The sequence below is a fragment of the Girardinichthys multiradiatus genome, chromosome 11 (assembly GCF_021462225.1).
Source record: "Girardinichthys multiradiatus isolate DD_20200921_A chromosome 11, DD_fGirMul_XY1, whole genome shotgun sequence".
Lineage (NCBI taxonomy): Eukaryota > Metazoa > Chordata > Actinopteri > Cyprinodontiformes > Goodeidae > Girardinichthys > Girardinichthys multiradiatus.
In genome coordinates, this window is record NC_061804.1 from 36,831,223 (window position 1) to 36,847,329 (window position 16,107).

Genomic DNA, 16,107 nt, shown 5'->3' on the forward strand with positions numbered 1-16,107 from the left:
CTTTAAATGTTGAATAAAGTTCCACATTGTTGTGTTTCCATCAGTAAGCTTTGAGACACATATTTTACACATGGCACCACATTTGTTTTATTGGAAACCTCACAGTCTTTGAAACCGGAATGAAATTACCCTTAGAGTCATTTTTCCTCAACTGCTGCTCTCTCAGTCAAAGTTTAGTGACAGTCTCCTACTATGTGGAAGGGTAGGGGTGAGGAGGAAAACGTTAATGATGTGAGGAAACAAATGTTGCAGATCAATATTTTATTTTTACTATTATTATTTGAGTGGTAAATGTTTGACTTTAATGATAGCATCAAGTCATTTCAAGTAAAGACGTTCAAAGCCAAATCAAGTCACAAGTCACTGGTATTCAAGTCAAAGTTGAGTCGTCAGTCTTTTTTAATATAACCAAGTCACATCAAATCAGTGACTCAAGTCTGACTTGAGTCAAGTCATCCAGTCAAAGTTTCCTCTCGGCTGTTGGTCCAAATTCTGTTCTTTCTTTTACGTGCTCAATCCTAAACAAGCAACAGGTTGTTTTTTCCACTGCTATTCTGGTGAATCCCACATCTGTTTGCCCCTCATGGGGAATGCTCCCTTGAATGTCTTTACAGGACTGTTGCTTGTCACTTAACTTACTAAAACTAAAACGAACAAAACATTGGTCTTATAAATGTCAGACCGCTGTGTAAACGCTTTTCTATTTGAAAAAACAATTGCAGTTGTCAGAGACAGTTTTTTTTAAATGAGGGCTCTTTTCTTGGAGTTTGAGAGAATGATCCATACCTTTATTACATCTAGACTGGACTATTGTAGTGATCTGTATTTGGGTTTTAGTGAGTCTTTGCTGGATCACAACTGGTTCAAAATGGTGCGTCCCACCTTCTGAGAGGTACACACAGACCAAGATCGTTGTTTAATCTGAACATCAACTTTAAGAATAATAGTTTAGTCATTCACAATTTTCACTGACAAAATATGTGTTAAACTGACCTTTTCTCTGTAAAAAGAAAAAAGAAGGGTTAACAGGACAAACTTAACAACCAGATAAGGTGAATGGCCTCAGTGTCAGCCACAAATAGAAAGTGGAGTGACAGTTTATACATAATCCAAGATTTTGCAGTAATCAGCTTCCCTTGTTGCAAAATGTTAAAATTATTTTTTCTGTTCCCTGTTTAAGCATTTTGCCTCCCTGTTATTGATATTTACTGAGACATTTAAGAATCCAGCTAAAAGCCTGAATTTAAACTTAATATCTACTGGAAGTTGTCAACAAAATGTGACACCAAATTACTGTAGAGTAACAAACGTGAGCTGTAAAATGCTAGAAAGAAAAATTATATTATCTCTCTAAACTCTTACATTTTCAGGTGAGGAATCAGCACACCCTGTCAAAGTCCAACCCTCCTTTTAATGCTCTATCTCACCCTATTCCCTATAACTCTGCCGTTGATGTTTCTTTAATTACTATGACTCAAGACTGTGAATGAATAAGCAACCTGTTAGCTATAGGCTGTTCGTCTTCACTCCATCACAGTCACCTGAAGCGAAAAGGGCAACTGCGGTTACTTCTGTCTCTTGCAATGTAAAAGGACCATCAGATTGCCTCTTACATTTACCACTGATTCTTTTCCAAGCTGTAGTCATTTAGTAAGTTTTTAAGAAGACCTGGCCACCATGGATGAAGCCTTCAAAAGCACCATCGATCCAACGTGTTTACAGGATCCTCCACTGACTATGGACTTGATTAAGCGTAAGTGACCCACATTACTACATCCAACTTGCTGATTATGTTTTCTTATCAATCCCTTTAAGCATATGACATGAACACTGACTGAACATTGGCCTTTATTAGTCTCTGATGCTAATGACTTATCTTATCCACTTATTGTGTACTGATAAATAATCCAACCTCCTTGTGCCTCTTACTGTTTCCGTTTCTCTTTTTCTCTACACCAGAACTCGATGTCTTTCGCTTTTGCCTCTATTTTATGCTTACCCTCATGCCCTGCGTTTCCCTGCTGCTGTACCTGGAGCAGTGTGCATTCATTTACAAAAAGCTGCCCTATCCCAAGAAGACAACCATCATCTGGATAAGTGGTGGTGCACCAGTAAGCAATCAGGACTCAGTTGTTGTTAGAAGTTGCTGCTAAGTGTAAACCAAGCAGAAATTTGATGACTGGATACAGAATTTTGACCTGAAGCATGAAAAACAGATTTACCAAAAACAAAACATTAAAGTACTGCATATACTGTGCTACATATTTTTTTGTATACTTTACTTTTTGTGTCTCAGGTCCTCGGCACCATGGCCTGCTTTGGAATATGGGTTCCCCGCGCCACCATGATCACAGACATGATGTCAAACTGGTGTGTTTTCTCTCCATCACTCCTACCAAACATGGTTATGTGGACCCATAAGAGTTTTGTTCAGGCCAAGTGGGCCTGGTTTCAAAATAGGATTCTTGTATGGGACCCACTTGGGTTGACTAAATACAACTCATATAGGCAAAACCAGATTGGCGCCATGCTGGTTTTAGCTGGGCCTCAAATGGAATAAAAAAAACCTTTAATTTTGCATCACATTTAGGACCCAACTGGGTCCAATTTTTCTTTTACCCAGAGTTGTACAAGCAGTTTAAATGGACAAATCTGCCACCAGTGGACAGTCCTTTCTGGAGCTCTTTTTCAGCCTGTTGCCAACCTATATAGACCCCTTATAGATCTGTTGGATGGAAGTTAGTGCACAACTACTTTCTTAGTCATTTGTTTTATTATTGAAATTCCAGGGCGTGACACTAAGATGGGCTGTCCATAATGTTGGGGAGTTTTAGAACCTGGATTTATCTGCAGCCCCTCTGCCTCAGATTTACTTTAATCCTTTACACAACAGTCCAAGGAGATCAGCTTCAATCTGCATTTCTTAAACATAGGTTTGGTGTCGGCCACTGTATTTCTTTTTTTTTTTTTTACTGTGTCCTGTCCGGCAGAGTATCGTTCAGAATTGTTGTCTGAGTGCCAAGAAACTGCCCAACAGATTCACTTTCACAAGCAGCATCACAGCTAATGCTTTAAAGCTCTGCTTGATATTTATAAAATAAATTTTATTATAAACTTCTTTGGGAATATTTCAATTGTTACGGACACGGAGACTGAAATGAAAAGGAAAAAAAAACCTCAAAAAAGAGAGAGATAGGAGAAAAAGGGGAGAAAAGGAGGAAAGAGTGGAGGAGAAAAAGAAGGATGAAAAGAATACAAGATTACACCCTGCTTGCTTATACACCTGCAGATGTTTTTTTTTGTTTTGTTTTTTTAACACTGTATTTCTTGGTTGAAGACTACATAAGGTTAATGGCCGCAGAGTGAAATACCTCACCTGGAGTTCATAGTATAATTTTAACTGTTTGATGAATCATTACACACAAAGCTCAAAGCTCAATCTACATGCAGAACAGAAAACTCCCGCTGCTTCTTTTGTAGAAAACTGATGATTCTGTTTTCATCAAGGTCAATAGATATAGTAAGCAGAGCACAATATCGTTTTTCAATAAATAAACAATGTTTGTGTTTAGCAGTTTTTGCTGGAGATTTTAACCACTTTTTTCTGCATAATTATTTTAATTTAAACATATCAGAGGATTTATTGACAGTAACTGCCATGTTGTTGAAGATGATTATTTTTAAATTAATTTATCCTAGTTTGATGTTTATTAGTTTTGGATGACCAGCAGAAATACATTCATTTTTCTAAATGCAAATTTGTTTTATGTTTACTTCCCACAACGTTGCATTTATTTTAACTTCTGCCTCATGCACATGGCTTTATTTTCATCCCTGATTTCTGTGCATTGAATCATTTAAAAACAATAATTAATAATAAAATACAGTGCTGTTTATAAAGCAGAAGTAAAAGAACATATACTAGTGCAGGTACACAGATCTTCCATTTTATTTGCACTCAGAAGAAGAGATTGTTTTAATTCAGTTGATGAGGCAAACGTTTAATGTTCATTATAACAATTAAATAAACGAGTTTCATTCTTACATGTTTTCATCTTGTCCTCATGGCCAATTGGAGGGGGAAGGCAATTCAATTCTGACTATGGTTATGCAATAGTTTCTAAATGAACTCTTCTTGTAGTTATTATGCAGTTGTGGTGTATAAGTTCTTGGTTCTGCTGATTGAGGAGCTTGGAGGCGCCAGCGATTTTCTACAACGGTTTTCTAGTAAAACCTTCAGGATCGACACAGGACCTTGCTGCTGCTGCTGCCCCTGTATTCCTCGAGTACAAGTGACACGGTGATCTTTTTTTCTTATTATTTTTATTTATTTCATGTTAAAGCCTTATTAATGTATTTTTTCCAAGTTATTTTTATTTTAAATTTTTTTTAAAGTAGCTGTTGTTTTCTGTATTGACTTGATTATATGTTCCTACTGCAGGCAATAATCTTGGTGTTTATTTCCATTGCATTTGTTTAGACAGATGTTATTCCTGCTGAAGTTGGGATCTTTACAGAATGCAATCCTAAGAACAGTTATCTCTGTCCTGTCTCTAATTCTCTCGACAAATGGCATCTTTAATCCTGCTGATGTAAGAATTTAAATTGCTTCTCTTCACCTTTTTGTAAAAAAAAAATCTTGTGAACATCTCAGCATGTTTTTTCTTTTTTTTTTTTTTAGCTAAAGGTCACTGGTGCAACCCTTTGGATCCAATTGTTTATGGGTGTTCTCACCATCATCTCCCTTTGGCCTATTGGTATCGTCTTCATGAACATTAAATCCCTTCTACACAGTCAGAAAATTATTCCGAAGTACGCTATGTACCAAGTGAGTCAACACATCAAACTCCTTATGATTGATCTATACTTCATTACAGTGTAGAAAAAAGGTTGGGTGTAAGCTTTTTAAAAGATCTAGTTTTGTTGTTTTTGCTAGATAATGAAATATGCCCCCAATATTACATGTTTCTGTAAGAAAATTGAGAAAAGTATAGCAAAGTTAATACTGAGTAGATACTTTGTAGGAACATCTTTTCATACAGTTACAGCTGCAAGCATTTTGGGGAATCCTTATAAATCTAAAAAAAATATTTTGATTTTGTTCATTCTTCTTTGCAAAACAGCTCAAACTCAGATTGGTTGAAACAGACAATTTTAAGACTTACCATAGATTCTCTATTGGATTCATATCTGGAGTTGAAATCATTCCAATGCAGCTTTGGCTGTATTTTAAGGGTCACCCTCAAGCTGGAAGGTGAACCTCCACCCCAGGTCTAATCCTTTTGTAATCTCTAACAACTTTTCTTTGAGGTTTACTCTATACCTAACTCGATCCATCTACCCATCAACTCTAACTAGCTGCCATGTAGGTCTAATTAAAACAAAACTGCAGCATTATACTGCCACCACCATGTTTCACTATAGGGATGCTGTGTTCTAGGCCATGTGTAATGTTAGTTTCCCCACCCACATATAGACCAAAATGTAAATTTTGGTCCCCTCTGACCAGACCACCCTCTTCCACATGCTTGCTGTGTTATAATGTGACGAAATGTGGAAGAGAGGGGTATGAATAATTTTGTGAGACACTGTATACATTTTAAGAGCTACAATACAGTAAACATTTTGACTCCTCATGCATGCCTATCTGATGAATATTTTCTTTTTTGCTTTTCAGCTTATATTTGTACTAAGCCAGCTGCAGACATCAATCATCAACATCCTGGCCTTTAACGGGATCATCGCCTGCGCCCCTCCCTTCTCCTCTAGGGCTCGCGGATCCAGTAAGAAACAACTCTGTTTTTCAGCCACCTTAGCTGAAATATTACAACTCATATCATGTCTTTTTTTCCTTACCGTGTCTATTGTCTGCAGTGTTAAGTCAGCAGTTATTGATTATGGAGATGTTCATCATCAGCCTCGTCACCCGGTCTTTGTACCGTCGCATGTATGACCCACTTCCCTCTGAGGAGCAGGACAATGAGCAGAACGAAAAAGAAGCCCTGCAGACTGCCCTCGTGGAACATGATGTGTAAAAGAAGAAAACAGAGAATGTCAACAACTTTCTCTAACAGATATAACTGTATACGTTAGGAAATTGGTTATTAATGTACTTTACCTTATGATGTCGTTTAAGGATAAGGTACTTATTATTTATCGAGGTACCCTTTTGTTAAACTTTAAAAAACTATTTACAGGGTACCTTTCACAGTGAACCCTTTTTAGTTTGTTAATATTAGTATATTTAATTGATGGAAGTTTATTTTTTCATAAATACAACATATTGGCCCAAGACAAGTCCTGAAGAGTGTCCTAAACAACATGTTAGAGTTACCTAAAATAAACATACTTCTGCAGTTATCAACTGACAAAGCATATGTATACTGTTGAAAATCATTTTTTCTATAGTTCCCCATTTGTATTTGTGTTGACGTAATTCAAATGTATAACGTGCTTTCCTTGCACAGGAACCAAACTAGTTGCCTTGGAAACAAAAATGCAACACAGTAGCACACTACTCTGCAGTTTGTCTTTGCTGTTCAGCACTGGGTAAGGCTGTGTTGGGTTTTGCAAGAATGCAGCCAGGGGCAAGCCCCTTCTTCAGTATCCCTGACCCTTGTATAACCAAGCACACACCCACTCCCCCAATGACCACTATTCTGAAATAACCCCAATAAGGTTTCAGTATGTAACTTATCAGAAACGAAGAACTAAAAGAAATGTATCTGTTCAATGCTAGTCTCAGACTCAGCTGGACCTAAGCTGGTATTGTTTAAATGTGGGCTACATTATAAAATTAAAATAAACAAACTGTGAAATAGGCCTTATATTTAGTAACTGACTTAAAAGCTGTGGATCAGGAACCAACTACAGCATTATTATCTACTGTAGCTATATATTCTTACAGTGCTTATGCAAAGGAAACATGTTTAGGGTACAGCTGACTTTATGTTCTTTTTTTAAGATCCTATGGTGCCTCCCCCCAGGACATGCTGCCCAGGGTAAAGAGCCATATAAACTACCTCAAAAACAGCTACTGGGGTATTGTTGGCCAATCAGATTGATCTATTGGATTCTTGTGCCTCATGTATTCATTCCACAAACGTTCCTCTTACATTTCTCTTAGATAAAGATGAAGGGATAATGAGCTGTATTTACCAAGAAGAATCTCCTGGAAGCAGAGATTTTTTTTAAATTTAGAATATAAACAAACACATTTATTTTTAGTTATGTGCATGAGAAGAGTGTGTTAGAAAAAGAAATGGCACTGATGAAGTGTGATCTAAAATGGCAACTCATTTTGTATTAAAGTGGGAAAAGTCCTGATAAAGTGATGAATTTTATATTATTATATTTGTTCATTAAAGTTTACAGCTTGTATCATATCTGTTCACTTCACTGCAGGGCAGCATTTGAATGCCTTTATATTATTACATTTTTTACGCTGCAATGGCTCCAGTGCATCACAGCTCCTGTTTTTTCTTCATCTTACAAGTGTGTCTTAAAAAAATAAATGATTTCTGACAACTTTATTGTTTTCAGGAATTCAATTCAAAATGTAAACCGCAGAAGGATTTAATACAGCGTGATATATTTCAATAGTTTTTTCTGTTATTTGTCTGGTTTGGAGGCAACATTTGCAGCCTATGTCTTGGATGTGTACAGGTCCTTCTCAAAATATTAGCATATTGTGATGAAGTTAATTATTTTCCATAATGTAATGATGAAAATTTAACATTCATATATTTTAGATTCATTGCACACTAACTGAAATATTTCATGTCTTTTATTGTCTTAATGCGGATGATTTTGGCATACAGCTCATGAAAACCCAAAATTCCTATCTCACAAAATTAGCATATCATTAAAAGGGTCTCTAAACGAGCTATGATCCTAATCATCTGAATCAACGAGTTAACTCTAAACACCTGCAAAAGATTCCTGAGGCCTTTAAAACTCCCAGCCTGGTTCATCACTCAAAACCCCAATCATGGGTAAGACTGCCGACCTGACTGCTGTCCAGAAGGCCACTATTGACACCCTCAAACAAGAGGGTAAGACACAGAAAGACATTTCTGAACAAATAGGCTGTTCCCAGAGTGCTGTATCAAGGCACCTCAGTGGGAAGTCTGTGGGAAGGAAAAAGTGTGGCAGAAAACGCTGCACAACGAGAAGAAGTGACCGGACCCTGAGGAAGAGTGTGGAGAAGGGCCGATTCCAGACCTTGGGGGACCTGCGGAAGCAGTGGACTGAGTCTGGAGTAGAAACATCCAGAGCCACCGTGCACAGGCGTGTGCAGGAAATGGGCTACAGGTGCCGTATTCCCCAGGTCAAGCCACTTTTGAATCAGAAACAGCGGCAGAAGCGCCTGACCTGGGCTACAGAGAAGCAGCACTGGACTGTTGCTCAGTGGTCCAAAGTACTTTTTTCGGATGAAAGCAAATTCTGCATGTCATTCAGAAATCAAGGTGCCAGAGTCTGGAGGAAGACTGGGGAGAAGGAAATGCCAAAATGCCAGAAGTCCAGTGTCAAGTACCCACAGTCAGTGATGGTCTGGGGTGCCGTGTCAGCTGCTGGTGTTGGTCCACTGTGTTTTATCAAGGGCAGGGTCAATGCAGCTAGCTATCAGGAGATTGTGGAGCACTTCATGCTTCCATCTGCTGAAAAGCTTTATGGAGATGAATATTTCATTTTTCAGCACGACCTGGCACCTGCTCACAGTGCCAAAACCACTGGTAAATGGTTTACTGACCATGGTATCACTGTGCTCAATTGGTCTGCCAACTCTCCTGACCTGAACCCCATAGAGAATCTGTGGGATATTGTGAAGAGAACGTTGAGAGACTCAAGACCCAACACTCTGGATGAGCTAAAGGCCGCTATCGAAGCCTCCTGGGCCTCCATAAGACCTCAGCAGTGCCACAGGCTGATTGCCTCCATGCCACGCCGCATTGAAGCAGTCATTTCTGCAAAAGGATTCCCGACCAAGTATTGAGTGCATAACTGTACATGATTATTTGAAGGTTGACGTTTTTTGTATTAAAAACACTTTTCTTTTATTGGTTGGATGAAATATGCTAATTTTGTGAGATAGGAATTTTGGGTTTTCATGAGCTGTATGCCAAAATCATCCGTATTAAGACAATAAAAGACCTGAAATATTTCAGTTAGTGTGCAATGAATCTAAAATATATGAATGTTAAATTTTCATCATTACATTATGGAAAATAATGAACTTTATCACAATATGCTAATATTTTGAGAAGGACCTGTATGTGTGTAATGGCTCTTGAAGACCTGACATAAGACACAGTAAACCCTTTGTGAATCCCCCCAAACTCTTACATAGCCTCCTCTCAAGGCCATAGTAATTAATATTTCTTGAACAGCTATTCCGACAATGGTTTTTCCTTCCACCTAACTTTTCATTAATATGCTTAGACGCAACACTCTGTAAACTGCCAGCTTCTTTAGCAATGACCTTTTGGGCTTACTTTCCATTAGGTGGGAGTCAAGGGCTGCCTGTTGGATAACTATCTAGTCAACAGTCTTCCCAAAACATAACATTTGTGTATTAAAACAAAATAATTTTATTGGTCTTATGAAATATTCCAATTTTTTAAAGAAATGAACTTAGAATTTTTATTAGCAGCAAGCCATGATCACCCAAATTAAGAGAAACGCTTGAAAAATATTCTGTATGTAATGAATCCACTTAATATGAGTTTCATTTAAAAAAATAAATCAGCTTCTTTATAGCAGTTTAATATATAGATGTGCACCTGTACTTTCTGTTCTCAATCATATACAGTATGACTCATATGCCAGGCTGATCTGTTCAAGGATTGCTGACCCACTTACACAGGCTGACATGGGTTAGGAAGAACATGTGGATGAGACAGCAGCTTTATTTTGGGGTTATTTTGTACAAATCTGTGCCACATGTTGTTCCCAACACAACCACAAGAGGTCGCACGAGTTTGACCTCAAAACCTTTTTCAAAATCTAGTTTAAAAAAGGTTTTTTTTTTTTTTTTTTATGAAACATTTATATAATATTAATAAACTGGAAAGACAGTATTTTATTTAATTCACTTTGCTCTATTATAGTGACATAAAAGTTGCATAAAATCTAGTAGCTTTTTATTGGTTGTTTGATCACTATATTAAATATCAGAAACTAATATAGAGTGTATCCGGTATACGTTTCTGGCATTTAAGTTGTTTAGTTTAGTAGTTATGCTTTTATTTAGATAACATATTGCACAGCAAATGCACTTACAAGACATTTACCATAGGTCAGTATGCAAACTCCCATTTTAAATTAAACTCAGTTTTTCTGAAGCTAACATTGGATTTAACATATAAGTATAAAAATACATTTGAATTAATTTTCTGTTTTTCAGAGAAAGATTATGTATGATGTTTAAAAAAAAGGAATGTTATTCAGACTGTTATGATGTGCAGTCCCTCACTGGGACAGGTAGTTTGTAATAATTTGCCTTAGATTTTTCTACATATATAACAGGCTAATTTAGAAGTCTGATTTTGAATCTATTAATGGAGTGTTTGTCTTTGCTGTTTATGTAAACACAGTCATCAGACAGAGAAAAAGAGAAAGCTGTGTTCAGAGCGGGCTGATGACAGCCCCTGGCTCCGCATTGGTGACGAAAGCTGCTGAGATCCTCAGTTGCCATGACAGCCAGGGAGAGCAGCCTGAAAAAGAGCAAGGCAAAGGGGAGGTGCTTTGGAGGGAGAAATAGAGGAGAAAGGGGTGGATGGGAACCACAGAGGGAGGGAGGGAGGGATACAGGAGACTGATAAAGAAACACATTGAGAACAGCAGATAGTGTAAAGCTACAAACGGAGATAAAGCCCTGGATTTAAATGCTCCATCCACAAGCTCTGGAATAATAGCTGCACCAAGTGACAAAAAGACACAGAAATAGGTGGAGGGAATCGCCGAGAAGATGGATGTACAGACAGAAAACACGGACCCCCCGCCTAATGAATCGCAGCCAACTGGAAAAATCAGAAAAGGATTCAAGCTGTTTGGAAAACGTAAGCCAGGTAACATATTTTCCATCAGAAGCAAAGGGGACGGCAACAACAAGTCTCCTGTTATCAGGAGTAAAACCTCTGAGGGATTATCTGAGACTCCTGCACAGGAGTCAGAGCAGGAGCAAGATATGGAAAATGGAAAAGAGGTGAAACAAGAAGATGGGGAGCAGCCAGAGGACGAAACACTCGGTGAAGATGGCGGTCTGGCTACTGCTACTGCTCCTGGTCGTACCTCCATCTCTTCAACCAGCTCGGCCAAGTCCCTTAGCTTCTTCTCACTGCTGAGGGGTGGAAGAAGGGGAGTGGGGGACCGCAGAGTCCAAACGGTGTGCCAGCCAGTGGCTCGGCAACGTCGTGGACTAAAAGGCCTCTTTAGCAACGTCAAGCTCCGATCGAAGGATAAGGAGAACAAAGAGGAAGCCCCTCCAAGCCCACTTCTCCAGTCATCCCGCACTAACAGTGTGGAAATCATCAAAGAGGACCTGACGCTCACACCCAAATGCCAGCCTCGCATTCTGGACAGCCCTGAAACCGAGAGGAGCGAGCCTCTCCAGAGCTCCACAACTCAGAAAAGTTCAGCCACAACCCCGTCAAAGACCCCAGCTCCCCAGGTGACATCTGTCAAGAATGTGAGTGTTACAAACGAGCACGTGTCCCCATTGCTCACCCCAGAACCCCCACTGGTACCTGGTGATAAGAGCCTGAGCTCACTGCTGGCAGATATCTCCTCTCTCCTGACCTTTGACTCAATCTCAGGGGGTGGAGACATCATGGCTGATGTAGAAGCAGAGTGGGGAAAAGTTAGCAGTGCCCTCAGTGCTGACATTCCACTACCATCGCCATCTCCTTTGTCCAAATCTACCCTCTCCTCTTCTCCAGTCAGCGCTGCAGCTACAGTTAAATCCCCCTCTGTAGCAGTTTCTTCTTCATCTTCCACTACGCCTGCCAGCACACAAGGTAAACAAACTCCTGCTCCTACTTCAACAAAACCCTCAACTGTTCCTTCACCATCAGCTACATCTTCCACTTCAAAGACAATTCAGTCCACACTGAGCTCCATCACTACCACAACCACACCTCCTGCATATGCATCGGCCACTGTTGGCAAAGCCTCTTCATTCAGTCCAAGTTTGACCTCTACAGCTAACAAACTGGCTACAGAGATCATGTTGGCTCCTCAAAATACTGCACCTGTAAGTAAACCTGATCCTGTGTGTATTTCACCCTCTGTATCAACTAAACCTGTACCAGTACCCCACAGCCCTCCCATTACCATCACCCAACCTCCCTCTAGTAGTAGTTTTAATGCGGAAAAGTCGACTTACTCTAAACCCTGTCAAAGTTCAGCTGTGGGAGAATTTAAAGTCCCCCCCACATTACCTGCAACATGTATGGTTACAACTACAACCTCATGTTCTGCAACGGTCATTCCTTCACAGATCATGTCTTTCACTACTTCAACCACAACTTTAGGCTCAGCATCTATGGCCCTTTCCAAGCCCACCTTGACCACTAACCATCTGGACCTTCATAAAACCGTTTCTGATCCCTGTCCTTATTCAACCTTTTCTGCTGCAATTAAAACCCAACCCAGCTCAGCATCTGTTCCGGCTCCATGTTCAGCTTCATTAGCTAAAATTCCTCCCACCACTAAACCCTCCACAATATCACTTTCTTTAGGTAAGATTCCTCCAGGTCAACCTACAACAGCAGCTGCCCCCACTCATGTTGCTTCAACAGCATCACTGACTGCATTTGCTATGGATCCGATGAAAGTTTCTCCTCATCAAATATCAATTCCATCAAAAGAACTTCCTGCTTCAACTCAAATTGAAGTATCTCAATCTAAAGTCTGCCCTGCCCCTCTTAAAGTAGCAGTTTTAGTATCTAAGGATCCATCTGCTCATGTGAAAATACAAGAATCTTCATCTAAAGTACCTACTTCCCCTGCTAAGAACCCAGCTTCTGTATCTAAAGACATGTCAGCTGATGTGAAATTGCAGGAGTCTTCATCTAACGTTCCTACATTCCCTGCTGAAATCCCAAGTGTTGTATCTAAAACATCTCCTACACCTGCCCAGACCAAATATTCTGGATCTAAAACCCCAGTGACGTCATCTGTAGAGGCCCACCGCCCTGAATCTTTCCCAGTTTCTCCACCCAAAGCCACTCCAATCCTTATTTCCCAGCCTAAAACACCTGAACCCCAAATTGCCTCTTGTTCTCTTCCCCCTGTGTCATGGCAGATAGATACGTCGTCCTCTGCTAAGAATAGGGGTTCTGTGCAGGCATCAACAGATAGTCTGGATGGAGCAGGTGGACAGGGGAGCCAAGGTGTGTCATCAAAAGCAAAAGAACAACATCATGAGTTGCACCCCAAAGAAAAAAGGACACCACCATCAAAAACAATGGGTCTTAGTAAAATACCTGTGGTTGGTGGAGGAAGAGTTGGAAGACTGCCTGTCCGAGAAAGCCAGCATGATGACTTGAGCAAGGACCCCACTTCGCCTGTGCTAGAAGAGAAACCCCATTTCAACTCACATAATGCGAGGGGCAAAGATAAAATCAGCTCACCTGAGGCAAACACTCCAACCGCAAAACATGTCCAGGAGGAGTATCGGCAGCCTCAACAAGCGAAGGTTCTCACAAGTTCAGTGCATGATTCAAAGATCCCTTTCAAGCATGGCACCCAGTCTCACGCTGCATCACAGGTCTCACAGACGAAAGAGCCCCCTCGTACAAAGATCCCTGTGTCCAAGGTGCCCGTCCGCAGGGCTGGTAATAAACCTGCTGCTACAGGCAGCAGCACACAGATAAGAAAGTAAAAAAAAAAAAAAAACACTGGACAGAAGCAGCTAAATGTAAACTATAATTTTTAATCCACATTTCCAAACTGTAACTCTTTCCCTTTACTTTAACACTAAGAAGTTACAAAGAAATGAGCCAGGCGCATTCAAGCACAAAAAACATCTCTACGAGGGAGCTGGAGCAGCAGCCCGGCTCTTTAGTGCTGAGCCAGACACGCACTCAGGAATGGTTCGAGGGTCACACCTGAACACTTGGCTGAGGATCAGCAAGAGAGAAGGACATCTGCAATCATAAATACACAAACAGGGCGAGTGCCTTCTCAAGGGTGCTTTTCCTACAGACTACAGATTTTCTTCAGTCTTTTCTACACTGGTTTAACTTTTGTTACTCCCACTTTTTGTAGGAACCTTCCAGACTTTTTTTTGTCTCTCCTTCCAGCTACCAGCCCTTTGTCCTTTTTTTTAATTTATGTCAGATCAGCATAAAATGAATGCAACAATGAAACTCACATTCCACACCTCTCTTTGGATCGATGTAGCATAAAATGTGCCATTATTTTTGCACAAGATATCGGACTGTACAGCCTGCCTGCTCATATGTAACATTATAAGATCCCACTGTAAACTGTTTGTTGTGGTTGGGGAGCGGAAATCGCCCTTTCCAGTGAAACGGACAGAGGCCATTATGAATGGCAATGTGGACGTTTAAGCGAGACAGAGGGAGTGGTGAGATGAGATCTCCAGCTCGTACACTGGCATATGTCTACTTTAAACTCAGTTATGCTCAGATGAGAACAATATCTCTGTGTAGAGAAGCATCTGTGTTGTTCTGTTTCTTATTTAATCAATAAAACAACCTGAGTGAGTACTTAGATGGAGTGATTCATTATATCCTGTCATTTGCGTTGCTTCAAAGCAAAATGGGAATTAGCCCATTTTCCTGGCTCTGTATTACTCACTCGGATTACCCCCACAGGAGCATCCGTCCAACATCATTCACACTCCAAGCTCACTGACCTGAATAGCGAGCCCCTGCATGTCAGTTGAGATCAGCCAATCAGCTGCGAGGGAAAAGCACTTAACATGCATACCTTATTATCAGTAAAAGGGCTTGGGAATGGGTGTCATTACTATTCTGGGAGGAAAATGGATTTGCTGAATAACTCCTCTGCCTTAGATAAGATGTTAATGTCATTACAGCTGGCTAGGAGCATGTAATTATTCAGAAAATTCCAAAAAGGCAACAGTAACTGCTCTGACTATCCACAAGCTGCCTCAACTTAAAGGGATAGTTCAAGATTTATGAGAGAGATTCTGTTAAAAGGCTATAACCATGAGATAACTATCTTAGTGTCTTTATTGTGTAATGGTGGGTTCAGCTCGTCTATCTGATCTGGGAATGACGCCAAACCCAGGAAGAGCATGCTCTAGTTGCAAGACAGATGACCAGACAGATTCACTACTTGGTTTGGTGCTACTATTAGCAATAAAAGCTGATAACAGCTTATTTTTCTCCAGTTTTTGCACTCAATCACCAAAGGAACGTGTTCACAAATACAGGGTTATAGGATTGTACCTCTGGTTTAATACAATGCAAATCGTTAGAAGTAGCCATAATTTATATCTGTTGCTTTTTTACATTTTATACATATGAGGGCAGCAGTAGTTATTGTTACTGAAACTCTGGGCTACTTCAGAGGAAGTTATTGTTGTATTTTTAGCTGGGCCCTCAAAAAATCTGCCTTTAAAGTACAAAGAGATTTCCCTTTAAATCCAGATTAATCTAGCTAAGAAATGGCTAGTCTGAGAGTCTAAGAGTGGTCAAGATCAAAACAAACTAATGTCCTCAAGAACACTGGGATCTCAAAAATAATATGGTAGTTTATGCAAATTCTACTTTGTGAATCTCTAAACTGTCCTTTTGCTTGCATTAGATGGTTTACATAAAATTTGATGATTTGTTAGAAGGTATGCAGTGGTAGAGTTGTGGACGTACACTTCCAGCATGTATTTAGAAACAATTGTATAAAACATCGTGGTCCAATTAACTGTTTAATAAAACAAAACAGTGTAGGAAAATCTAAAATATTATAAGAGTACAACTATTGGATTAATAATAAAGTGTTATACTGTTATAGCAGACAGGTTCTTCTCAGGAATGCTTTAAATGTCTCATTCTCACTACATGTTTCACACTGGAAAATTATAGGTGGCGCACCACTTCCAACCACTATTTCCTG

At 39.8% G+C, this 16,107-nt stretch overlaps 2 protein-coding genes across 2 annotated transcripts; both read left to right on the plus strand.

Moving 5' to 3' along the window:
* Nucleotides 1-1,451: 1,451 nt before the first annotated feature.
* On the plus strand, nt 1,452-7,532 carry LOC124876770 (organic solute transporter subunit alpha-like). Its single transcript, XM_047379765.1, has 8 exons — nt 1,452-1,753; nt 1,960-2,111; nt 2,297-2,370; nt 4,142-4,300; nt 4,481-4,592; nt 4,682-4,828; nt 5,678-5,783; nt 5,875-7,532. The coding sequence occupies exons 1-8, from the start codon at nt 1,678-1,680 to the stop codon at nt 6,033-6,035; spliced, it is 987 nt and encodes a 328-aa protein (XP_047235721.1). The 5' UTR covers nt 1,452-1,677; the 3' UTR covers nt 6,036-7,532.
* Nucleotides 7,533-10,809: 3,277 nt separating this feature from the next.
* Nucleotides 10,810-14,739, plus strand: si:ch211-244c8.4 (mucin-5AC). The gene has a single exon (XM_047378255.1). The coding sequence runs from the start codon at nt 10,970-10,972 to the stop codon at nt 13,883-13,885; it is 2,916 nt and encodes a 971-aa protein (XP_047234211.1). The 5' UTR covers nt 10,810-10,969; the 3' UTR covers nt 13,886-14,739.
* The last annotated feature ends 1,368 nt before the right edge of the window (nt 14,740-16,107 follow it).

Coding starts and splice junctions, on each gene's coding strand:
- LOC124876770 (XM_047379765.1), top strand. CDS start 1,678: ATGGATGAAGCCTTCAAAAGCACCATCGATCCAACGTGTTTACAGGAT. Junction 4,593..4,681: donor GCATCTTTAATCCTGCTGAT/GTAAGAATTTAA, acceptor TTTTTTTTTTAG/CTAAAGGTCACTGGTGCAAC. Junction 5,784..5,874: donor CTCTAGGGCTCGCGGATCCA/GTAAGAAACAAC, acceptor TATTGTCTGCAG/TGTTAAGTCAGCAGTTATTG.
- si:ch211-244c8.4 (XM_047378255.1), top strand. CDS start 10,970: ATGGATGTACAGACAGAAAACACGGACCCCCCGCCTAATGAATCGCAG.